This window comes from Hydractinia symbiolongicarpus, chromosome 4 (assembly GCF_029227915.1).
Source record: "Hydractinia symbiolongicarpus strain clone_291-10 chromosome 4, HSymV2.1, whole genome shotgun sequence".
Taxonomy (NCBI): Eukaryota; Metazoa; Cnidaria; class Hydrozoa; order Anthoathecata; family Hydractiniidae; genus Hydractinia; species Hydractinia symbiolongicarpus.
The window spans coordinates 12,147,905-12,168,052 of NC_079878.1; the positions used below are offsets into that span (position 1 = coordinate 12,147,905).

The following is a 20,148-nucleotide window of genomic DNA, read 5'->3' on the forward strand; positions in this document are numbered from 1 at the left end:
TGCTTAGTTAAAATATTACTGTGACTTTCGACATTCATTTTGCTTTGAAAACAATGCTAACTTCTCAATTACACAACACATAATGTAAATTAAAGTGTGGAATATTTGCACATGACACAAACGCATATTAGAAGAGCTTTTACAAGTACATGGCACCAATTTATGTTTAAAAAACGTTGTTGAATACTTTGTCCAAGGTTTGAACTACACCGTAATACTATTTTTATATGTGGAAAGGTATATAAAGTTCAAATAATACATATAAAAACATAAACACATTAAAAGTTCAAATTTAATGATTTACAGACTTGACATAACACACAAGTGACTATGTATATCAAACAACATTATAGATGATAAAATAATTTAAAATATGTTTGTATATAGAAAACACAAAACGAATGATGGATACATTAGTGTAAAAGGAAATTTTAATTGGGCGCAAAACATGTGTTGAACTAAAAAGGTAAAAAATCCCACAGTGCCTATAAAAAACTCAAAAACAGCTTTTTAAACATAATTTATCAACATAATTTAAGAAAAGAAATTTCACCTAATGGATTAACCAGTACTAAAAATCACCAAATAAATGCGCACTGCTTAAATAGCTATGTAAAAAAAGCATACCGTTCTTAAAATATGTTTTAAATAAAGTGCCCGTGTTCAAGTATGTATCCAAATCAAATATCTAAACTCGATAGAGAGAAATCTAAAAAACACATAACGATACTAAGATTTTCACTAACTGTTTTTACTATAATTTTCATCGTATTTTAAATAAAAAATTTAATATGCAAGAAGGATTGATTTAATGTCTTAAACTTAAATAGTATTTATTGTCTCGTATTTTTTTGCAATTCGATATAGAACTAACTTATAATAAATGATGCAATTTGATTGATATGGTAAACTCAATATGTTATTTTTAACTTACATCATCAGACAGTATATTCGCAAAATGTATATTTACTAAATCTTGCACTACTGCAGAAATAATTTTTCAACAGGCAGTTCACAACCATCAGTCGACTTTACAAGATAACCATTTGTTGAGGCTATTTGATACAACATACGTCCAGCATTAGTTAACCTTTCGCTGTATTCAACTCTTTTGTAATTACAATCAGGGACATCTTTGAATCCATACATTGCACCGTAACAGAACCCAGCAATGACACCAGTTGAGTCATTGTCACCGCTGTGCAACATACCATGTTTACATAACGTCATCCATTGATCATTTGCATACAAAAGAGCATCATATGCAATCATGGGGGCATCATGTCCACTTGCGCCACCCCATCTACACTGGTAAGCTAGAGATTTATAAAAAGCATCCCTGTCTTTAACTCCATAATTATTTGGAAAAACTGGCTTACTCTTGCCATCTAGTAGATTACGCAATGTTAAATATTTTTGCCATTGCTCTTGGAAATATGACCATGCCTTTTCATTTTCCTCCACATCTCTACCTTCTTTCTTAACATAAGTCAGTACTTTGGGTAAGAGAGACATAAGAACAAATCCCCATCTTAGTAAAGGCAATTTTTGTATGGCCATAGCACCAAACAAAGCAGTTGCAAACGAACCCAAGAATCCTGTTGGATGGTTGTGAGTCATACGTCCGCTTTCAACACTTACTGCTATTAATTTTTCCAGACATGCAACATTAAAGATATTTGGGTAGCGCAAACCGATGCACATTGTCCTCATTGCTGCACCACACCCTCCACCACGAGGATTAAATGGAATTTGCCAACCATTTGGTGCGCTTGGTCGCAAAGCATAACATGAACTCGCTGTTGTTAAACCTCCAGATCGATTACACATGTCTGCCACAAAATCTCGCTTATAATGAAAAGCAATTTCTGAATAAATCTCTTCCAGGTTTTCAGTTTTCGCTTTTTTAATGAGAGCTTCAGCTGTCGAAAGCAGCAATACAGTATCATCACTAACAATAAAGTTTGGCTTAGAAATGACCAGTTTCTTCACACCACCGAGACTTTTGACTTCCTTGTGAATTTCCTCACCATCAAAACAAAATTCCCAAGAACCATTTTTATAGCCCATGGCATCACCAACACCTGCTAATACCATAGCAGCGATATACTTTTCTTCCATAGTAAATTTTTACTACAAATAGTGTTAGAACATATTTTAGTACAAGCTAAATTATTTATTGTAATACAGGGGAACACTCCAAACACTGAGTTATCTCTTTATCTGTTCAAACTTGCATTGCCTAAGCTATCACAGTATCTTAAAAAGGTAAATTTTAAAATCGATTGTGCGTCACCGAAAATGTAGAGGTGAGAAATATATGCATCGTAACATCCTTTTCTTACAAATACAGTGCATAATAGAATCATTCCAAGTCAATAGAATACAATTAAAACAGATTGTCGCTCATTAAAGTAAAGCCATAATTTCAATTACTATATTTCTAGTGGGTCATACCATAAGTAAACCAGCGTACACTTTCATATGTCTCATTGTGGTTGTTTATCGGTCATTGTGCATGTTGCACAAGAAGAAGCCTCCATGCCAAATCGATATTCTCAGGTTAGGTCTCACGAAATTATCTCACAAAAACAAACTTTGATCAAATGGTAAAACACCACAACAATTAGAAGAGTTGCAAAAACATTCACATTGTTTTTGCTCATCTACTATATCCATATGTCGCACACCATAATCAAAAGTAAGCTCATTGCCAATTGGAATATCTTTTAAAGCGAAGAGTGCAAAGTGAGGAAATAGGGTATTAGCACGAACTGGTATCATGATTAGATTTGGATCACACGAGTGATTTATGAATCTTGACTCATTACCGACTTTACTAGCATCTATAAAATGTGAAGTTTTCTTGTTACCAAAAAATTCTCTTAAAGCATATAGATAACAACTGCTGTGGGACGTATATTTTGAGATTCTTGTTTTCGCTTCAGTCTCTGTGAGTAATTCACCAACATATTCGATAACAAATGAGCCTTTGGTAACATGCATGCTTGATTTCAGTCCAAATCCTTTGTTTTCAGTTTGAAACACTTGAAACACGTATTTTGAACCTAATTGAACTAACCGATTTCTACATTCATCAGAACACGAACAGCACTCGTTGCATTCAAAAAGAGGCTCTTTATCTACAAGAAATAAATTACTAAAATCATTAAGATAATGCCGAGACTAAACCTTGATCGTTTGTGAGTTCAGTCGGATAAAAAAAGTTGATTTGATCCTTTTTGTGGATTCTTAATCTTTATCCATTTACTTATAGTTAGGCATGCTAGAGGATTGAAGTAAATCTTTTTCTATTTTGATTCGTCATAAATGCAAAAATGAAATAAAAACAATTAAACAAGAAAAAAAAATTGCAACATACAACTAACCTTGGCACAAAAACAAAAATTAATTTTGTTCGACTTGCTTTTAGACCAGCAACAAAATAGCATTGTGCTTTTTTAGGGCCAATTAATATTTCAATTTAATTTTTAACAGCCGAAACAGTATCAAATCGAACACGAATTTAAAAAGTATCAAACCTACTAATAAGATCACAAAGATGATCGTCAACATAAAGGCAATTGTGTTGAGCTAGACATAAACAAATTTCCTCATCTTCGCAAGATTTCAAACATCCACAGCCAAATGGTATTGGCTCCAACGCATTTGTTTCTAGAAAAGCCTTTGATGGAATGCAAACTCTGCTGTACTAAAATAAGAACATAACACAAACATAAACACAAGTTAAAATAGTGTATAACAAGGCTGGGAACGGACTTCAATATATGCATGCTTTATCTTGACTACTTGCCATACTGAAAAACTGACATACAGGCCTTAAAAGATTTGATTTTATCGTACACAATAAATCGGGCTCAGTATTTAAGTAATGTTACACGATCGTGTATGATCGGAAACGGGTTACATGGAATCAGGCACCGTGATGTGTAAACTTGTTCAGGAAGACCTATTTTTATACATATGCACAAAACCTTTTTTCTATCGACGTGTACAGCATTGCTTTTCTGTGAATTATCAACATCTCGAGGACCAAGTGATTTGTTACAGAATAGAAATTCATTTTGTGTAGGCACTGACCTTGTTGGTGCTGGGAATTCTTACAAATTTCATGTGCACGACTTTTCGGGCCCAATCTTTGATGTTGCGTACCAATCAGTGAATAATGCTGATCGTGCACGTAATTTTTTGAGGCCTGACATAGAACGCACTAGTAAACTTTTTCTTATTTGTCAATCCTGTTTTTAAAGTTTAAGATACTGTACCTCAGGTAAAAAAAATTGTTTGCAGAAAAAAAAAATTTGCAAATAGGACCTCAAGAAGTGCAAAATCAGGATTAAAAATTGTGAAGCACAACTTTTGATTAAATATAATAGCTATTATTTGTTTAAAGTAAATTTTATATAAATTGCAAACAAGCAGAGAACAAGGTAAAATTTGATATAAATATTGTGAATATTATCTCGAGAACCAATAAAGATTTTTTTTAAAAAAAAAGATTCCTAGATACTTTTAAAGGTTTTTTATAGTAACTGAACTCTAAGTCAAATTTGTCTTTTTTTCAATTCCTGCAAAATAGTGTTATTAACGCAACAATAAAGATTTGGTTTAAACATAAAGTCGAGAGACCAGTTTTATTCATATATAGAAAGACCTGAAGATGTGCTATGTTGTTATCAGTTATTCCGCAGGTAGACCTGACAATGGCAAAAGCTAAAAAACCTTTGTCAATTTCAATAGATATATAATTTAACCAATGTGGCAAATAATTTACTTATTTTTATTTATATTATACCAGTTTTTAAAAATAAAAAATAAATCAGATAATTCGGAGATTTGAATATCAGTAGTTACAAAATACAATTGTTTGAGATGAAAGTGCTTATAGCAAGAAAAATTTTAGCCCACTGTGAAAATTCTTATTATGCATCAATTTATTTCGGAATAATTTTTGGCCTATTATATGTCATATAAATCAAAATATTTAAAATATGCTCAACATTTTATTACCATTATTCACTGACAATATTTTCTTTAAAAAGGAGTTTAACAGAAACTTATTTATTAAAAAAATTTGACTTAATTTTTTGAATATATATTGAAGCACAATGGCAATTGCTGACCATATGAAAACAAATAAAATGAACCAACATTCAAATTATCCAAAGTACACAAAAAATAAACACACCAACATCCGAAAAGCTATACCTTATATTGGGGTGTAACTATATCTTGCTTTACGTCCATTTTATGCTCCAAACATTTTTTTATTTATACAATAAACAGCTATTTATTTAGGTCTAGCCATCACGGTCCCTCTTTATTGCAGGTGCTGCACAAACTGTATACACATACCTATATATCTACATAATAATAAACAACTCTTGAGAATATACAATAAGTTTATTTATCACTACACATGTTTAACTGTTCTCAAATTTCGCAAATGGGATTTTTCAAAACAAAGGCAAATGAAATTGTCTAGACCTGAGCTAGAAAAACACAAAATACAGATTCGGTTTGATCTTCTTTGTTACAAAAGTCAACAAACAAACATGGTAAAACAAACACCAGGAAAATTACAAGGTAAAACTTGAAAAACTCAATTAACCTGCTCACACTGCTACAAATTAGACATTTTATAAAAAAGCCTAAATCGTTGCTGTGTCTATTTTAGAGATAAAAGATCAATTTTTTATAAGACCCAGGTTGTAAATGGTGTAATAAATTACTATAATATGCAATGTACGCCAATGTCACACTGATATCCACTTATACTAAGTTTGAGGTAGGTAATGTTTTAACAAAACTTTCATAAATTACTACTAGCATTTAGAAAATCGACTCTTTAAAATAAAAACATAACATTTTTTAACCTTTTAAAAAAAAATATATAAAATATACACGAGTCAAACATAAGTAAGATGTACATGTAAGAATAACAAAGGTCTGTTAAACAAAAAACAATATATACATACTATCTACATCAAAACGGTTAAAAGTCAAGCTAGCTACACACATTGTGTGATGATTATTTCGAAAGAAAATAATGCTACCTATTTATAACACAATCAGGCAGTATATATATTTATGCCGAATAAAAATGTAAAATCCAACAAAGGCCAAAAGCACTTCAATTCAAAATAAACTTCAGCACAACCAAATACTATAACTTTTTTCTCAATTGCATTGCAAGACGGCTTGACCAACGAACTGATTTAAGATGATTGTCATGCTGATCAGTTTTTGTAGTTTTTTTTTCTTTTTTCGTTGAAAAATCCTTATTAAAAACTTCATCTTCCTTTTTTGAAGCACCAGTGCTATCAGCTTTAACTCTCTTGGTAGGCGTTGTCTTGTCATTTTTAATTTTCTATAAGAGTTACAAAAAAATTAATATCATCAGAAAAGTTATCACACTAACAAAGCATTTACCAACACATGATTTTAAAATTGCCAATGTACATTCAGTACTTAGCACTCAGGGTGAAGATATTTCTAACCACCTAAATCTCTAATAGTTTATTTACAATATATATCAGTAACCTTTTGATTACTATCTATAAGAATGCTTCTAAACATTTTACCTTGCTTTTTCGGACATGTCTTGATTTTAATTTTTCTCCTGAAGTAACAAAAAGTAACATTTACAGATTGCAAAGGGAAATTGGTGGTAAAGAAAACTAGTAGTTACCTTTTGGAGCTAGAGTTCCTGCCTGTCCCTACAAAATAATTTAACTAATGATGAAAATAAAACAATTCTCATGCAATAATAACAGAATATTTCAGGTCGTACTGCTAAATATATAGCTTGAGGGCTAAGTGCCGAAGAAGCTTGCAAGGTCAGTGCAATGACCGAGTTTAGTTTAGTGTCAGGGGCGGATACATACCACGTCAAAGACGTCAAGTGACGAAGGTAAATTATCTACCTGTATAACGGACGATGTCATTGCTTTGATTAGGTTTGTTTAAACTTTTTTCTGATCCCTAAAGCTTTGTTTTTGTTAATAGACTGTGAAGTTTACAATTTAGTTCTTGTTCAGCTATAACAATACAATAATTCAGTCATTAACTGAAACAAAAGCCAAAGATTTAATATGCCTGACGTTAATTGTTTTTATTAAACATTCTTTTGTTTTTTTCTCAGAATAATTTTATTTTATAAAACGTGTCATAAACAAATATATAAATGATATCTGAGTTGTATTGTTATTTTTTTGAATGTATTACTAGCTAGGCACAAGACTTAGGTTGGCTTTGTTTTTCTTATTTTAGCTCTGAAACAAGTGGTAACTGCTTATACAGCTCGGTATCATTAATGTCAGGGGATAATTCATTGTGCCATGATTTAAGGTTACTTACTTCTTTAGAGTTGTTTATTCATGCTAAGTTTTATTCTACGCATCCCCTTCTACACTCTATTTTTGAACAAGGACAACTAAATAATAACCAACTTTTTAAGAATTTCAAGCAAGTATTTTATATGTCCCTGGCTATATCTGATAAAGATGGTTCTTCACTTACAGAATTAGTGCGATTTGAAGAGGGTTTAAGTGGTGCAGATTTAGCCCAGCTTATGTTGTCTGCTCTGCAAAATTTAAATCTAGATTTCAGTAATTGCAGGGGCCAGGGTTATGGTGGGGCTGTTAATGTTGCTGGACATTTAAATGGTTTATCAGTTTGTCTTCTGTCAGTTAACAAAAAGGCTTTTTATGTTCATTGCATAACCACCGTTTAAACCTTTGTGTTGCTAAATCTTGTTCCATCACACTGGTAAGAAATGTCATGAACAAAATTAAAGAAATTTCCTACTTCTTCAACTTTTCACAAAAAGGCAACAGCTCCTTGAAAAAAATGTCATTCAATATTGTCCTAATTCTGATAAGTCTAAACTTAAAGATGTCTGCTGAACACAGTGGATTGAGCGTATTGATGTCATGAAAGTTTCTCAAGAACTTTATGTTGCAAATTTCAGACTTGATATGACAGTTAATAAAATTGTCAATAATGAAACTGCCACCAAAGCACACTCTTTTTTTTTCTACCTTTAAGTTTATTGTATCTGTTGTTGTGACCAGAAACGTTTTGGCACTAACACATGGTGTTACAACTTTGCTTCAAGATAGAAGTATTGATATTACAGATAATGTTCAATACATTACTAATTTGAAAAATACAACTATGAGGAACAATGTAGATTTTTTCACAACTCATGGTACAAGGAGGTATTAGATGTTGCGGAAAGTGTGAGAGTTGAGGAGAAAATGAAATGGGTTATCAGAAGGCAAACATTAAGGGACAACCAACCTGCTATCAATCCAAAGGATTATTATAAAAAAGCCTTAACCATACCAATCTTGGACCATTTAAACAGTGAACTTAACTCGAGGTTTGATTTTGAAAACTTTGTAGTGTATAATGGATTGTGCATTGTACCAGCCAAAGTAGTTTCAATGGTTTCCTCTGACAAAGATTGGAAGAGTAAATTCATAAGGTTTGTAGATTTTTACAAATCTGACATGCCAAATCCTCTTGCTCTAGAGTCTGAGTTAGAGCTGTGGGAAAAGTTTGTTTTGGATTATCAGGGTACAAGACCTGAAACCATTGCTCAAACTTTAAAGTCAATAAACCTGTCTGTATTTACTAATATAAATGTTGCTATTCGCATTCTTGCTACTATCCCTATCACTCCATGTGAATGAAGTTTTTCATCATGGAGACAATTGCCGTAGTACCATGACAGAAGATTCATCAAGAAATTATTCCAAAGGTAGATGATGTACTTAATATTTTTGCCCAAGATCCTAGAAGATTACAGTTAATTTAAATTCACTTAAAACTTAATACATATTTAAACAATTTAGTTTATCCTTACTTACCCATACTTACCTTTACTTACTCATCTTTTGCTAAGTCTTACTTTTAAGTTGGTAATTTACGCTTAACATCTTAGGTTCACCCTAAAATTTTCTCAACTTTGGATTTTCTGAAGTCTTAACTCCTATTTTATAACATACATTTATTACAATGCTTTGAGCACAACCCCTGATTTATATCTTAATGCTGCTTTTCAGCAAGAGTCCTTTCAGTTTATAAATTTACTTTTTGAGCTTGTTTTTTATATGCTTTGTTTTTTTTATATATTTTACTGAAATAGTTCTTGCACATTCATTTTTTTTTATGTAATTCTTTGTTATCATGTCAACCCGGTATACTGATGTTTAAATGTCAGATTTGATAGATTCATTCATTATTCCATTGTCCGGTTTTGACAATTTGCTCAATTTGACCCATTTATGTTAGATTCAATTTGTCCATGGTTTTCTACATTACGTGATGTGCAAGAAAGAAGAAGAAGAAAGAAGATTTTTATGGGTTATTAATGTAACCCTTCAAGTTTTCAAAAAACATTATTTTGGAATACCAGCTGCTATGAAAAAGTAGCTAGATTTCTGTTGTTTTTTCTTTCAATTTATTCTTATGAAATAGGTGTCTGGTAATTATACATTAAAAAAATTGATAATTGAGGCATTTGCGACAAAAATTTTTTGGCTTCACAAAAAATTTTGACTAAGGACTAATTAAACCTGTATCCGCCGCTGAGTGTTCTTAAAAGAATATAATTCATACTTTTGTTAATGCTCAAGGTAAAAGTTGAAAAGAGTCCTGTATAAAAACAGAAACATTCCATGCAGAATGTTTGCTGCATAAATTATGATGTCATATTTGAAGTAATAGCAGATTTTTTCTATTATCATTTTCTATTATCAGTAATTTTATACCTGTCAAGGAATGTATATTTAAACTTTATCAATGCATAGATATTATAAAGGTGAATTGGTTAACAAATTTTTTGCCAAAGTGACACTCTCTTGCTCGTCACAAGCATTTTATTGCAAACTAAGCTGCAGATCCAGAGTTATTGGGTCTTTTAGCAAAAAAAATTATGAAAAGAGCTGTAGGACTGAGTCTGAAAATTGGGAAAGATTATTATAAATTTGTTTCATAAACTTTTAAAATGCGATCTAAGAAAGCATTTCTATCGCCGCTTTTCGTTTTTAATCTTTTAAAATGCGATGTAAAAAAATATTTCTATCGCCGCTTTTCGTTTTTAAACTTTTAAAATGCAATCTAAAAAAACATTTCTATCGCCGCAGACAAATTTAACTTTTCTAGACAAATGACATTTCGTAAAAATAAAACCGCGTCCATGACGAAAAGGTATACACCAAGCAAAAACTACAAATATGCTTTTTTAACTCGATAAAAGCTGAAAAAAACAAATTAACTTTAATCAAAGACTTTTTTGAAAAGACTTTTTAAACCACATCTTTCTTGAAGATGGGCAATACCTCTCCATATTGGTTTACCAGTTGTCTTAGCATGGCTTTTGTGTATCCTCGTTTGGCTGTTAGGGCGTCAAGTAATGAAAGTACTTTGCGAGAGTATAGGTATAAATAGAGCTGCAGTGCAACCATTTTTAACAGACAAATACCATGTTTTACTATTACAGTTATAAAACAAATGGGGATAAATATGTACCTGAAACCAAATGGTCCTGCCGTCATGATCAATAAGATTATTCATTTCAGGATTGTTGTAACACTGTAACCATTTTTGAAATAAACTGTAATCACTGTTACTATCAGAAGGATCATATCCAACCCCTTCTAAAAACAAATTAAACTGAAATTTTGTGAAAAATAATATTCAGAATAAATATATTTAATTAGCAACAAACTTACCTAACATCATAACTTCATTGGGAACAATAGCACAATAATCTAGCAGATCAAATTCAATGTTGTTTTTGCCCTGATAAAAAGAAAAACCAAGGATTAGTTTTTGATTCAATAGTGGTATAATAAAAAGAAACTTTCCACGACTATATTCTTGCTCAGCAACTAATGTAAGAGCACATGACTTAGTCCGTCAAAATCCACTCATAAAATTTCTTGTTTAAACCACTCAAAGCACACCTTTTCTTTGCAGAAAGGTTCTTTTTTATCTACTTCCAGTTTTTCCAAAACACTCCTTGCTTCTTCAAATGGTGGTGTGCCTGACCTAATAAGAAATTGTTCAATTTAGCAATACAAAATTTAAATGTTTCAACTAGCTATTTCAGTTCTGTACTATCATCAGGGTTCCCACACTTTTTTCGAAACAAATTTGAGGACTTTTCAGGAGATTTTTGTGATCTTTGAGGAGCTTTTGTTAACAAAATTGAGGAGAATTAAGGACTTACACCTGTAAAAATTAAGGAGCACATACTGGCATCTCAATATTTTCTTGCAAAAGATAACTAAGAAACTTTGCTCCTAAATACAAACACAACAAAAAAAGTAATGTTTGCAGGCCACAGCAACTAGAAATTGTTGTGATTTAAAATAAATAATATAAAAAATAACTAACAGTTACATTTTTTTGAGGAGATTTGAGGAAACCTAAATATCAAAAACAATTGAGGAGACCTTTTGAATTTGAAGAGATTTGAGGAGTTATAAGGAGGTGTGGGAACCCTGATCATCTTCAGAATTAAATTTTCATTTTTTAGCAACACCTTACTGTTGATTACAATTTTTTTGCCTTCCATAAATATATTGTTTATGACATCCAAAAGAACTTCAATAAAATGTTAAAAACAAACAAAGTGTTTAATTCTTGAAAAATATTGTTGAAGTACTAATGCCAATACAATAACAAGGCTTCATGCACACTACAGAAATTTCATGCATAACAATTTTAGTGTATGCAAACTTGTCCTCATGCAAATGTAGTACGTAATGTTTTTAACTCTTGCGATTCATTTACACTTACAACGAATTTAACTTTGATTTATTATGGAACTGTAATTGTTTGCAAGAAAAAACAGAAGAAAGAAAATGTTCTTAAGGGGGGATTTCCACAAAGCCAACAAAAGCACGGCAAATTTGCCAGCAAAATGTATTGGAGCATGCACATTTTTGTTCCTAAAGTAGAAACAGTTTCTACTCTTTAGTGGCAAAATTCTTCAATGTTTTTTCTAAAAACCTCGTTACTGGAAATAATTTAAAATAATAACTGCTGTTTAAAATACCAGAGGAGTGCTTATACTCAGTATTTCAAATTCGCCACATGTTTTTCGTTTTTTGTAAAAATCAAATGTATATTTCACACCTATTTCACTGCTGAATTTTGCTTTTACGTTATGGTTAACAAAGTTGTTTTAAGAATTGTTACACTTGTCTAAAATTCAATACTGGTGAATGTGCACATTATACACTAAATGATTTACATTTGCATTCTTGTCACAGTGCACACAATTCAAAAAGCCCTGATGCGGATAACAAATAGCACACATACCTATACAATATTTCAGCTCTCAAATAATTCCCAATTCCATTAAAATATTTTTGATTATGAAGAACTTCACAAATAGCTTTTGAAAAAACTTTTTCTTTAAGACCTCCAAGAACATTTTTACGAAATTCACTGTATTCGCAAACCGGATCTGGTCCACGATCTTCTGACCAATTATCATCAATTCTCCATTTCCCAAATCTAAATTTGTACATGTATAAATTTATAAAATCTATAGTTGAGTGGGCTTGTGTTTGAACCAGCAGGTTTGGAAATGCTCCTTTGTAACACATCCAACGTACCACTTTCATGTATTTGTACCTGTCCACCATAAAAAATTAATGCTTGTGACTTTTCCTACTTGCAAAAGGATTAAAAGATTATAGCACAAAATTTCGAAAATCTATTTACAGAATTCAATCTAAAAATAATAAAGCAACCTGTCAATCAGCAATTGATGATCTCAATGGAAACAAACGAGTTGCATTTCCTTCTCTTTTAAACCTCTTTGATTTAACAACAAAAGATCAAAAGGTTAAAAAGTGACACAGAAATAAAATGAAATACAGATCGGACATTTTGATCAACTAAAACTTTATTACCTCCTTGTGTCAACATAACTTAAAATCATGTTTTCTTTATCAGTAAAAAACATCAGATGTGCATGTTTATGTATATCCTCCTGTTTCGTGAATTCAAATTTGCCAGACATACCAAACTGAAAAACTATATTTATTTGTTGAGGTGCATGCTTTTCTTCTTTGTTCTTTTTATTCAATTTAACCTCAGATTCATTTTCTTGTTCTTGCTTTACGCTAACTTTAGAAGTGGAGCAACCTGTCTGAACTTTGTTAACACAGCCCTTCTTGGCTTTTGTTTTAACAATACAGTCTTTCAGACTTTCAGTTAAAGTTATCATTAACTCTTTTCCTCTAGCCTTTGCATAAATAGTATACTGTTTCACATTAAACGTTATTTCAGGATTTTTGTTCACGCTTGACTTTATAACCTTACCAGAAAACAAACAACTGCAACAACATTTGTTTATCAAAGAAGCAGCTTTGAAATGTTCTGGCCCCTCAGGCATGATGTATTATATTGAAATAGAATATTATTATTTAATCTATGTCATCTCAAAACAGTTACTAGTTAAGTGTTAACATGCTAAAGGTGGCAAACTATATAAACTGCAAGAAAGATTTAATAAGTTGCATAATAAAACTCCTAAAAAAAGGGAAATGAACATAAATGATAAAAGTACAGATTTGTGTGCATAATTATGTATAAAAAAATAAATAAAATATAAGCAAATTAAAAAACCCTTTCAAATTCAAAATAAATTGCTGAAAGGAGGAACCATTTGCCAAAATTGTGTTTCAAATTAGCAGTTTACATTTTGTGAGTGCATACTACCATAAAGGTCCAACAGTTAAAATAGGAGAGAAAGTATATGCAAAACTTTTGTCAAATAAATTCACATCCAATTTAAAGAAAAAACCGTCAGTGAAAAGTTTTTGATGTGTATCAAGGATTTTCGTGAACACATAAACAACTTTGGCAGTTGCAAAATGTCAACATGAAATAGAAATGCTGAGCAAGGACCAATTCCTGTCAGTTGAAAATCTAAAGTTTTGAGTCGAAGTTCATCAATAAAGATGACACATTCTAATTAACATTAATTTTTTTTGTTGACTCAGGACATAAGCCTTCTGACTGTGTAGATCAGAAACCTGCATATAACATCCTAACCAATTCTAGTTACTTGCATGTGACTTTTTATTCATTGATAAAAAGGCATTCGCCTCATAAGTACTCCCTTTGGCAAATATGGCATAAATTAATGAGAAACTATTATAAAATAAAAACAGTTTAAATTGATGAATAATACAGGAATTTGTCTCGGTCGGGGTGACCAACAAAAACATTATAAGAAATTAGATCAACAAAATATCCATAACATTTTAACATTTTTAAGAACATGGAATAAACAGTACTGTCAATACACTGACTGGAAAAGCTGCAAATATCAAACTTTATTATCAAACTTTATTATTTAGAGGTAATCTTTTATACTAAGGAGGATACAAAATAGAATAACTTAAGATGCTGCTTGCCAAAGAGTTCTAAGTGTTTTTTTTTAAGTATACTTCCATAAACAAAAAAAATCCGTATCAATTCAAGTTGGTCTGCCACCCTGTTCAGTCCAACAAATTACTAACACTGCAGAATCACAGAAAAACGTATAATAAAATAGTAAACACATAATTTTTTCTTCATTTTCACAATAAAGTATCATTGTAAAAATGAAGAAAAAATTAACATAGTTTTAAAAAACATCAAATTTTATTATATCAAATATATTTCAACAATTAAAAAATATGTACAGTGTAGATAATTTCTATAAAGTTAAATTTAATCCTCAGTTACTTATTTTTTTATTATATTATTGAAACTAGTTAATAAAGCCCGTGGAAAAATCCACTTAGGCAGGATATAACAGAGAAAAACAACCGTCATTTAAATTTTGCTGACGTTAGCAGAAAGCAGATTTTTCAGAAATCTGTATACCTGTTGCCTTCATTGTATAGATCTTGCAACGCTGATGAAGAAAATGTATAGGATTGTGTACTTTGGACAAACGGATGCAGAGATATTAGGGTTTAAAGGTTTTTTGATGACGTCATTATAGATTATTATAGATTATTTACCCAGCATAGCCTCTTCAGTTCCTCTTGGTACGGCTATCAACGAGGGTCCTGCAAAGGGGGTTCTAGTACATTTAAAGCTTCCATTTGAGCTAGCAATCGCTCAACTAGACAACAGCTTAAACTTTTATAGTCTCTGCCATGACTCGGCTAGGATTTGAACCCAGGACCTCCTGCACTGGAAAAAACTGTCTACCACAAGGCTACCAGTTGTTATTATCAAGAGGCAGTGACAACAGTTGAGTTGCTTTTTAATTCAAAATAGAGTAAAAAAAGGATAGATTTATCTGATATATATACAAACATTAATCATTGAAAATTATCAGATTCAATACAGTATCATATATATTTTCTGAAAAGTTTCATTTATTTAACGACTATATATAAACTTTTTGATAATGTTATGAAAGATAAACATTCCAAGTAAGAATTACAAAAGAATTGCAAAAGGGTGCATCTATTATTTTGTTTTGCTAGCATGCATCTAAAAAAGCATTTATTGCTGCAAAGTGCACCATGTTTTGGTTTTTATTTGAACTGAAGTTTCATAAACTAAGGAAATTCCCAATTTTTATACATTACATTGTAGTAACAATAACAAAAATCTTGTTGTAATAAGCCATAATATGCATAACAAAACTAAGACAACAATTCTAAGTCAGCTCTTGCCTTTTCCATTTCATGTAAAAAAGAGTAAAATTGTGGCAAAGTTAATTCCATACACACAGCTTCAGTCTCATTATTTCCTTTATCTATTATAAGTTTCAATTGCAAGAAAGAGTGCCCAACTTGATTTTTATCAGACGTTCCAGCAGTAACACCAAACTTCCACTCCATGTCAACAAGTTGGTTAATCATAAACACCTGACCAACAATTGATCTGCATATTGAAATGTAGTTACTCCTCCAGCCATTTGCTAATGCTATAGACTTCTCAGAATGCAGTCCTGTAAAAATGCAAATTTTAATTTATACATATTTAATAAACTAAAATCCGCTATATATATCTTACAGTAGTATTTCTAGTTTTTGTACAAAGGGTTGCAAGTGAAAAATTTGTTGTAACAGCCTCCTTCATTATGATTATATAAGTTTGAAATTGTGCTAGCTAAAATGTGATACTGCAAGACTTTTAGTCAATAGTATTAAGAATACTATTGACTAAAAGTCGAAAAAATAAAAATAAGGTAGAATAAGCTTTTGTAACACCCTACATAATTTTAATACATAATTTAATGCTGCAAAAGACTTTAAATATTGTCAACTAAACTATAGTCTGTATAAAGATTTTGCACTTAGATTTAGATTTTCTTATAGGACTGTGCAAAAAACCTTAAAAGAACAAAAAAATTTTTTATAAAAATAATTTTTCTGGTTTTTTTTATTATTTTAAGAGGGAGGAGAATAACTTCTGTATAACTTTTAGAACAACACAAGTATATTCTGTATACATAGCTTTCAAAATAGCACAAATAATTCTTGCTGTATAACTTTCAAAACAAGTAGTTTCTTGTTCACCATATAGGAGATGATTTTAATACGACATTTTTATATATATATGAATTTATCAAATTAAAAAAAAAGCTTTTCTTAAGTGTCTCTGAAAACAACTAAAGAAGCAACAGTAGTGAGTATATACACGAGTTTAGTAATATACGTAATAAATACTTTTCTGCTAAAACTTCCACTATATTTATTTTTCATATTTTTTTGTAACAATGGATAAAAATGACCATTATTTTTGCTGATGACAATTGTGGTAATTTACTATGAACAAAGAATTAACTGTGAGTGGCCTAATCAAATATAATATACAGTTGACTCTCTCTATCTCGAACTCGCAAGGGACCAGAAAATTTGTTCGAGATAGAGAAAGTTCGAGATAGAGAAAAATTGACAAAAATTGGATTTTTTCGTAAAAAACGTATTTTTAACCTTCAGTGTATCGGGAGTTGATAGAGGTCAATGAGAGATGTTAAAATGTTAATATTCAATGCACAAGACTTCTTTTAAAATAAATACATAAAATAAATTTACAGCTTCATTTAAAGAAATCGGTTATGTCTTTTTGTTTAAGTGATGCCACTCTGTCTTCATTATACATTTTTTCGAATTTGGAGATAAGCATTTCATTGCCTTTTTTTTTTTGAATTAAAGAAACGTTATTGAGTTTTCATTTTAAAGCCGACATCTTCACCTCAAGAAGGTTTCTGGTTCAAAACACTGTAAACAATGTTTTGTGAGTGACTTTAGAATTAGAACGTCAAACATTTTCGTTCGAAAATGGAACATTTTAATTCGATTTTTAGTGTAAATAGGTTCTTAAATCCGGAAAAGTTCGAGATAGAGAGAGAAACAGTCAGACGGGACCGAGATTTTGGTTCGAGATAGAGAGGTATTCGAGATAGAGAGGTTCGAGATAAAGAGAGGAAAATAGCTTAGAGCCTACACAAATGTCCAAGGGACCGAGACTTTGGTTCGAGATAGAGAGATGTTCGAGATAGAGGGTAGTCGAGATAGAGAGAGTCAACTGTAAATTTAAATTTTCGGTGTATTTAGAATCCTAATTTTAGAACATATGCTCTTCCTATTGCTTTTTTTGATGAATTATAACCCCATACACACTTTCAAGTCATTAATTTCCTTTTAACCAGCACTCTAAGTATTTTCTTCAAAAAACAGCACTCGAAGTAACTCTTTCGAAAAAAATCTGGCAATTTAAGCTTCAGTACTGGTACCGTCTCCTAAGTATTTTTTAGCTTAAAGAACTGTTAGCGTATACAGTCCTAATTACATTGACGTCATAATTCTGTGATTTCACCTTTCACTGTAACTTTCTCCTTTCACTGACAACAATAGATAGCTATGACATAATATCCTAAGTCTTACGCCTAGGATCTACCATATAACCATTTTTATGGGCACCAAAACATATGCATTTTAGAGAACAGACAGCCTAAACATCGCTGGGGTAATTCACAGATGAGAAAATTTTCGTGTGGTGGGGGTATGACATTTTAATCTATTGTTATCTTTGTAATCATTCATTAAATACCAAACCTATATTATTATGAAACTATAGACAGGCTGAAGAATTTTTTGTGTACCCTCCTCCACAGATCCCCTTTGGTAATTCACTTCACCAATTTTCCTAATGTGACGTCTGTTTTTTGAGCATCCGAAAAAGGTACATGCCGATGTTTGAAGATGTTTGTCCATCTGCTGCTGAGACAAGTTGCCAAACATTGCATTTATATATAAATTAGACTTTAGAAATAACTCCAGTGGATTTTACATTAAAAAAAAACACATCACGGAATTAAGAAATATAAATCACGGAAATTGGACATTATAGTCAATATGTTTTTCGCTCGACCCTGCGCAAATGGCCACTTTGTTCAGCAGCAATTTTGCAAAGTTGTTTCTAAAGATAGCTTATAGTTGAAACCATTAAGTCATGCGGCAAGTGGAGTTGCGAGACCGTCGCTAGAGCTGTTTCTTTAGATAATCACGTAATTAGGATGGTATGGTTGTAGCATACAAAGGTACTATTTTGCCATAGGTACAATTTCACCAGGAAGAAATAAATTCTGTTCATGCCAAAGTCAGGCGTTTACACTAGCTTTTATTGATTTACGGCTCTTCTATGGATTCATTTTTAATAAAATACAAGGTTTGGATAATCGAAGCAAACTTCCGTGGATGGCTACACCGTATCTTTCCAGACCCTTATTTTCCTCCCGAATGTGGTACTACTTTGCCAGACTTCATTTTCATAGATATAAGGAGATTTACTTTGTAAACCCATTTTTTACCTAGGCACGTCACAAGGTACTTAGAGAATAGTATTACGCTGAGTTACATAGATTACAAAGAATATCTTGTTTCTTTCTCACAGTTAAAAACCTAGCTTGCAAAATTGTACCTATGCTGGCGAAATTGTACCACTCTGCTGGTTCCATTCTTTCAAGCCATTTGTGTTACTCGGGCCGTTAGGATTTAACTTTATTTTTACTTGTCTATGTTTAATCTCTAAAATAAGCCACAACAGGGTGGCGCAACGCAAAGCACAAGATAAATACTATTTTTTTCGTAAAAAGTGGCAAAATTGTAGCTACCATTGTAGCTTTTATTATACGCCATTTCACACCGATTATTTTGGTAAATAACTGCCTTGTATGAAATATGAAAAAATTCCAAGCACATACCTAGTCTGTCCAGACGATCTTGTAACAACTCTGGTGAAAGAGTTTTTCTTGCTGAATCTCTTAAGAACGAAATTAAAGATTTGACTAAATTTTTAATTCCAGCAACACTGGCTCCAATGCTTTCAGCAAATGCTTCTAACTCACTCATTAATTCCGCAAAATCCTTTGGGGTAACAAGAAAATTTAAAACAAGCTTAGTAAAGTCGCTAAATGGTTCATCAGGAAACCGGTTTAAGGCTTGTATATCTGACTCATTCATGTATGCACCTTGGTCGGCCATGTTTCAACAGTAGTGGCTAGAACACATAGAATAGCCAACCATAAAGAACATGGATCCAACACAGTCTAATTCATTCACCCTCCATCGCTGGTGCTTTAATTTGATTTTATGATAAGCGTGTTGCGTCCTCCCTTATCGGTGCAGAATGTCATTACACTAGCTCAGCAGATTTATCAAACTTTGTAAAAAACACCACAATAGTTCTCTGCCAACTCGTTATAAATTTTATATCTCACTTTGCGATTCATAATTAGTCTTAGTTTTGCGCGCGATAAACAAGAATATGTTTTTATAAGAATATTAGGCCGAGAGATTATAGATCCAAAACAATAGATTTATTGTTTAAAACAATAGGGTGTAAGTAGTGGAAATGTTTATGGTCAAATACGCACAAAATAAAGAATCAAGAAGGAGTTAAAGATCAAAATAGCAAAAAATGTTGAACAACATGTGACGATCATATTTTTAATTTTTATTATTTTATACTACTAAACGTACTGAACAAACTGATTGTCACTTTGTGAGTAAAGATAAAGAAAGTAAAGATTTGTGAATAAAGATGAAGCAACCATATTGCGCGTTCGATTTGTTGTTGAAT

The 20,148-nt window shown here is 31.5% G+C and overlaps 4 protein-coding genes across 5 annotated transcripts; all 4 read right to left on the bottom strand.

The window, feature by feature from the left end:
- Positions 1-21: 21 nt before the first annotated feature.
- On the bottom strand, positions 22-2,133 carry LOC130641301 (ADP-ribosylhydrolase ARH1-like). The gene has a single exon (XM_057448044.1). It carries the CDS (start codon positions 2,119-2,121, stop codon positions 982-984), a length of 1,140 nt encoding a protein of 379 aa, XP_057304027.1. The 5' UTR covers positions 2,122-2,133; the 3' UTR covers positions 22-981.
- Positions 2,134-2,389: 256 nt separating this feature from the next.
- On the bottom strand, positions 2,390-5,405 carry LOC130641307 (histone-lysine N-methyltransferase SETMAR-like). Its single transcript, XM_057448050.1, has 3 exons — positions 5,230-5,405; positions 3,547-3,712; positions 2,390-3,143 (listed from the first exon to the last, which is right to left on the bottom strand). Exons 1-3 carry the CDS (start codon positions 5,266-5,268, stop codon positions 2,584-2,586), a joined length of 765 nt encoding a protein of 254 aa, XP_057304033.1. The 5' UTR covers positions 5,269-5,405; the 3' UTR covers positions 2,390-2,583.
- Positions 5,406-5,943: 538 nt separating this feature from the next.
- Positions 5,944-14,418, bottom strand: LOC130641300 (endonuclease 8-like 1). 2 transcript variants are annotated; one of them, XM_057448043.1, is made up of 8 exons: positions 12,960-14,418; positions 12,361-12,558; positions 10,998-11,082; positions 10,764-10,833; positions 10,561-10,685; positions 6,713-6,740; positions 6,606-6,643; positions 5,944-6,391 (listed from the first exon to the last, which is right to left on the bottom strand). In XM_057448043.1, exons 1-8 carry the CDS (start codon positions 13,442-13,444, stop codon positions 6,188-6,190), a joined length of 1,233 nt encoding a protein of 410 aa, XP_057304026.1. In that variant the 5' UTR covers positions 13,445-14,418; the 3' UTR covers positions 5,944-6,187. The 2 variants fall into 2 exon arrangements, with proteins under 2 accessions (XP_057304026.1, XP_057304025.1); XM_057448042.1 differs by having other exon boundaries at positions 10,561-10,688; positions 12,960-14,414.
- Positions 14,419-14,698: 280 nt separating this feature from the next.
- Positions 14,699-19,606, bottom strand: LOC130641311 (COMM domain-containing protein 7-like). Its single transcript, XM_057448054.1, has 2 exons — positions 19,271-19,606; positions 14,699-16,009 (listed from the first exon to the last, which is right to left on the bottom strand). The coding sequence occupies exons 1-2, from the start codon at positions 19,548-19,550 to the stop codon at positions 15,702-15,704; spliced, it is 588 nt and encodes a 195-aa protein (XP_057304037.1). The 5' UTR covers positions 19,551-19,606; the 3' UTR covers positions 14,699-15,701.
- Positions 19,607-20,148: the final 542 nt, after the last annotated feature.